Below are 5,954 nucleotides of genomic sequence, written 5' to 3' on the forward strand. Positions count from 1 at the left end.
AGAGAGAGGGTCAACAAGACAACAGATGATTGGCGCCCACTGGTGGTACCAGTGTGGATCGTCACAATTTACATTAAACAGAATAAACAATAAACATTGTCGTAAACATTTTAAAAATGTCAACAATCATAAAACGCAATCATAAAATTAAAAAATACAAATCAAACCGTCAATCTCAGTATTTCATAATTATAGGAGAGAGCTCATGTGGCTTTGTATCTGACCAAATTAAAATTACATGTGGGGTTCCCCAAGGGTCAATCCTTGGCCCCCTTCTATTCAATCTCTACATGCTTCCATTGGGACACATCATAAAAAAGAACAAAATTGCCTACCACAACTATGCGGATGACACTCAAATCTACATAGCCCTCTCACCGAACGACTATAGTCCCATTGACAATCTCTGTAATTGCATTGAGCAAATAAACGCCTGGATGACAAAACTTCCTCCAACTAAACTAAAAAGGACAAAACAGAGAAAATTGTATTTGGTGCACCTGACAAAAGATCGAAAGTCAGTGCAAAACTTGATTCTCTCTCTCTTCAAACTAAAAAACAGGTCAGAAATCTTGGTGTAATTCTAGACTCCGATCTAAACTTCTACAGTCACATAAACTCGATAACTAAATCAGCCTACTATCACCTGAAAATGTCCAAGCAAGACCTTGAAAAACTCATCCATGCATTTGTTTCGAGTAGACTTGATTATTGTAATGGTCTAATAACAGGCCTATCTAAAGGAGCTGTTCATAAATTGCAGCTCATCCAAAACGCCGCTGCTAGGCTCCTAACAAAAACAAAGACATTTGAACACATTACACCAATCCTGAGATCCCTGCACTGGCTACCAGTCTCTCAGAGAATTGAATTCAAAATCCTCCTAATTACATACAAGTCACAAAACGGTCTTGGACCAAAATACATATCAGATCTCCTCCCAACCTATATTCCCGCAAGGTCCCTAAGGTCAGCTGAGACTAATCAGCTAATAATTCCAAGAGTAAAAACAAAACACAGTGCAGCAGCTTTCAGTCACGCTGCTGCATGCTCCTGGAACAAACTCCCTGAAGAAATCAAACAGGCCCAAACCCTTAAAATGTTTAAATCTAAGCTAAAAAAATCTTCATGTTTTGCACCAGTTATGATTCAACACAAACACTTCTATCAATGTCTTTTTTCCATTAACTATTGTCTTTTTAAATGTTTTATCTATTTACTTCTTATATTTGCTTTTATTCATTGTAATTTTTATTTTCTTATGCTCCTCTTGCTGTATTTTTAAATAATGTATGTAAAGCACTTTGAATTGCCGCTGTTGTATGAAATATGCTGTACTAATAAACTTGTCTTGCCTTGCCTCATGTTTTACAAACAGACTCATACACTCCTCACTAGGATGACATCACGTCCAGGATCACCTCTGATTGGCAGATCTGTAGATCAGGGTGTTTAGCTTCACCAGCACTTGCAATACAGAAGAAGGGGAACAGTCTCTCAGTGAAGGTGTCTTCATAAGTGTGGATGAGTGTCATGTCTTCTGGGTCGTAGAAGGACACCTCCCCCTTGTTGTAGTCCAGCTGTACTCTGATCCTCTGGGGTCTCCTCTTCAGAGTGACTTTCTTATTATCTCCATCTCTATATTCACCATCCCTCTGTTTTATAGCCCAGGTTCCATGCTCTGGTGATTCTAGTATCTTTGTGAAACTGGACTCTTTAACCACACCCATGACCAATCCAGGAAGGTCCCCCACCTCCACCTCCCAGCTGTGCTCTCCTGAGATGAACCCCTCAGAGCCCAGAACATTAACATACGTCATGAACCGTTCTGGGTTGTCAGGCAGCTGCTGCGCTGCGCTCTGTCTCACACTGGTCAGCTCATCAGACAGAGAGAGGGAGGGATGTGCAGTGTTGGGGTCCAGAATCACAGGAGCTTCAAAACAAACACAGATGCATTATACACATTATGCGCTGTAGTATTTATTTAAAGATGGGCCTAAGAGGACAGATCACACGGTAACGACTGCAATGGAAACGGACAATGAGAAGAAGATCATGCGGAAATGTGGATGTGGATGGGAGAAGGTGACCACATCCCGGGGGCTGCGAATCCACCAGGGGAAAGCAAGATGTGGGGGGAAAGGCCAAAAGTAACCTTGCACTGCAGAGACAGGTCAGACAAACTGCCAACATCCGAGTTCAACATCATGCCCCCCAAGCTCAGCGAAGTCAGACACGTTGTGGAGAAGGCAAGGTCTTCATCAGCACCGGGCCCCAATGGAGTACCCTACAAGCTCTATAAGAACTGCCCCAAAGTGCTAGAGCTGCTATGTTACCTTATGAGAACTGTTTGGAAAAAGCAATGTATTCCATCTGAGTGGCAAAGAGCAGTAGCGGTCTTCATCCCCAAGAAAGAGAACTCCAAAGACATTGGCCAATTCAGGAGCATCGCCCTGTTAAATGTGGAAGGGAAGCTCTTCTTCTCTGTATTGGCCAAAAGGATGACAAGCTACCTGATGGAAAATGGCTACATCGACACCAACTGCCAGAAGGCAGGAGCCCCAGGCTTCCCAGGTTGTGTAAAACACTCTGCAATGATCTGGGAACAGATCCAAAAGGCCAAGCGCGAGAAGACGGACCTGCATGTCAACTGGCTCGACCTCGCCAATGCCTATGGGTCAGTTCCACATCAGCTGATCAGCTATGCCATGGAGTTTTTCCACATGCCCTCCAGTATCAAGAACTTGGTAGCAAGCTATTTCAAGGATCTGCAGTTGTGCTTTACCCTCCAGGACTTCATCACCGGGTGGCTGCAGTTAGAGGTGGGAATCGCCATGGGGTGTGAGGAGAGAGTAGAGAGAGAGGAGAGAGACAGGAAGAGAGAGAGAGAGAGAGAGAGGAGAGAGAGGAGAGAGGAGAGAGAGAGACAGGAAGAGAGAGAGAGAGGAGCGAGGAGAGAGTAGAGAGAGAGGAGAGAGAGAGAGGAGAGAGGAGAGAGAGGAGAGAGAGAGACAGGAAGAGAGAGAGAGGAGCGAGGAGAGAGTAGAGAGAGAGCGCCATTTCTCCCATTCCTAATATTTTAGGATTAGTTTGATTAATAAAGAAATGTGGCAGCGAACTGGTGAACTTGCCAACAACACGCTCACTCGAAGGGGTCAAAAAGTGAAAGTGAAACTTATTGTGTCAACAATATCTAGATTTCGGCTTTTTTCATAACACCAACTTGAAGTTTTAAAGTACCCACTCAATATAATAAACAACAGTTTAACGATCACTAAATACTTATAATTTGTGGATTGGATTCACTATTCTCATTTGCCGGAGTCTACCGGTAAACAATTTGTAACTTTCAGGCACTGACATTTTGATACTGCCTAATGTTATTTATCCAGCCCACTATGGGGCTCATGTATTGTTAATAAACCTTGGCACTTTTTATATTCTTGTCCATCTCATTTGTTACTGTGTGAAGCAAATCAGGGCTTGCTACACATTTATGAATGTTGTATTTCTATGAACATATTCAAATAGTCTATTTGATAGTTATTCTTAATCCAATTCTCGTCAGTACTACTAACCGTGCTTGACAATCCCCTTCATCTTCTCCCAGACGCTGAACTGCAGGTTGCCCAGGTGTTTGGCCACGTCTATCAGCGCTCCTGAAACCATCTCTGGGTCTGGCAGTGTGAACTGGGCTCTGGAAGAACATTCAGGAGTCAGTGCTGCTGTGGGCTTGGGTTCAGAACCCCAGAGAAGAGAGACCAGAGACAGATCACTTACCTTTCCTTACTGGCCTTGAAGTTCTGGAGAGGAACAGAGGAGAAGTGTCATCAATGCTCGTGATGTCATCAATCAGTCTCTGAATACAGTCACAATTGCTGTCTGAGAGAAGGCATCCTTACCTTGAGTAAGGAGATGTCTTCAGCGTTCAGCTCCTTCTCTAAGGCTCGGATTGTGGCTGGAAGTGATGACATCTGTCTGCTCAGTGCCTCAGTCTTCTCCTCCATCATCTGACTCTTCTGCTCCTCTTCCTCCCTCAGTGCAGCTATCCTGGCCTCCTCTTCCTCTCGTAGAAACTGGTGAAGTTTCTCAAACCCCTCCTTAATCTGTCTCTCTGTGTGCTGGGCCTGGCTCTGGAGACAGTAAGGGGAACATATCTTATAATCACTGCAGTTTTACTATAATACATTAACTCTTTTTACCTTACCTTTTCTATTATTATTATTATTATTATTATTATTATTATTATTATTATTATTACTATTACTATTATTTAAAGTTTAGGTGAAATGTATGCAGCTCTCTTTATAATATTGAGTTGCGAATGCATGACTATCAGTTAGATGTCTACAGTATCCAATACTGAGCAGAACAAGAGAAGACCACATCACTGATAGGGCTTTCACACCGGCAAAGAACCGTGCCGGTTCGCGTTCGGAAACCTCATTCGCCAGACAGCGCCAACGTTCGGAGGTTTCCGAACGCGAACGCGAACCGGCATGGTTCTTTGCCGGTGTGAAAGCCCTATGAGAGAAGTGTCGTCAATGCTAGTGATGCTAGTGATGTCAACAATCAGTCTCTGAATACATTTACAATTGCTGTCTGAGAGCCAAAAAAGGCCCAGAAAAAACTGTTTTTCCTGAGGCAGCTCAGGAAATTCCACCTCCCAAGGACCATGCTGGTAAAGTTCTATACTGCCAAGATCCTTCTGCTTGTTTATAAAGCTCTCACTGGCACAGCACCAGAATATTTGAAAGACCTTTTGCTAGCATATCAGCCCAATAGAGCTCTCAGGTCTTCTGCTAGCATATCAGCCCAATGGAGCTCTCAGGTCTTTTGCTAGCATATCAGCCCAATAGAGCTCTCAGGTCTTCTGACGCTGGTTTTCTCTGTGTACCACATGTACAAGAAGAGATCTGGTGAGGCTGCATTCTCATTTTATGCACCCAGATTGTGGAATGCACTGCCAGTTTACATTAGGGATGCAACCTCAGCACATTATGTTCAAGTCAAGACTAAAAACCTTTTTAATATTGCCTTTAAATGACAAAATAATTAAATTAAGATTATATAATGATTGAAGCACTTTGAGCTGCAACGTTTTCAGGAAAAGCGCTATACAAATAAAGTTGTTATTATTATTATTATTATTATTATTATTATTGAGTCATGTCATGGCAATAAAGTCTTCTGATTCTGATTCTGATTCGGAATACAACACGTTGCATGACGTACCGTAATGTGTGTTGATGTTGCATCACAGGTTTGTTTAACTTTGTTGAAGACCTCCAGCTTCTCCTGTAAGGGTTTCAGAGCTGTCTTGAGTTCCTCCTAGATTGAGACAAAACATTACTGAGGAGGTAGACACAGAGGCTGCGGTCCATCGTGACCAAAACCTCACCACACAAAAACTATTTCTTCCCGACTGCATTTGGCCTCATTAACGAGGCCCGGGACCCTTGGATTCTGATTGAGATTCTGACTGGGAGATTTCTGGACTCATTTGACAGTATCTGTTTACCACCGTTCTGTAGGAATCATTATCATAACCCTTATATAGTATAGTATAGAAACACATTCTCTCAGCACTGCCAAAAGTACATTTCTTATTTCAGACAAAAAAGGATGAATCACAGTCAAATTAAAACAGAAACTAAAAATGATCATTCATTGTTATCAACAACCCTTTATCTTTTCACCCGGCATGTGCATAACATCAAGTGACACTGCTATCTATCTGTCACAGAATTTCTAATTATTTTTGTAATAATTGTATTTATGTTTACCTTATGTTCCTGTGCAGCCTCGTCTACTGGGACACAGAGATGACCTCTATGTATCCTTGCGGTCTGACACACCACACAGACGAGCTGTTGATCCTCCAGACAGAAGAGCCTGTATCTCTCATTGTGCAGATTGCACAGCACCTCAGGCCGAGGCACTCTTGTAGCCAT

At 42.7% G+C, this 5,954-nt stretch overlaps 1 protein-coding gene across 1 annotated transcript; it reads right to left on the reverse strand.

Annotated features, from left to right (window-relative positions):
• Nucleotides 1-1,394: 1,394 nt before the first annotated feature.
• Nucleotides 1,395-5,954, reverse strand: LOC308150123 (nuclear factor 7, brain-like; the record flags this gene model as incomplete). The annotated part of the gene is made up of 6 exons (XM_080522987.1): nt 1,395-1,933; nt 3,579-3,697; nt 3,781-3,803; nt 4,020-4,133; nt 5,236-5,331; nt 5,787-5,954. 6 exons carry the CDS (start codon nt 5,952-5,954, stop codon nt 1,395-1,397), a joined length of 1,059 nt encoding a protein of 352 aa, XP_080379113.1.

The sequence above is a fragment of the Nansenia antarctica genome (assembly GCF_963989245.1).
Source record: "Nansenia antarctica genome assembly, chromosome: 1".
Classification (NCBI taxonomy): domain Eukaryota; kingdom Metazoa; phylum Chordata; class Actinopteri; order Argentiniformes; family Microstomatidae; genus Nansenia; species Nansenia antarctica.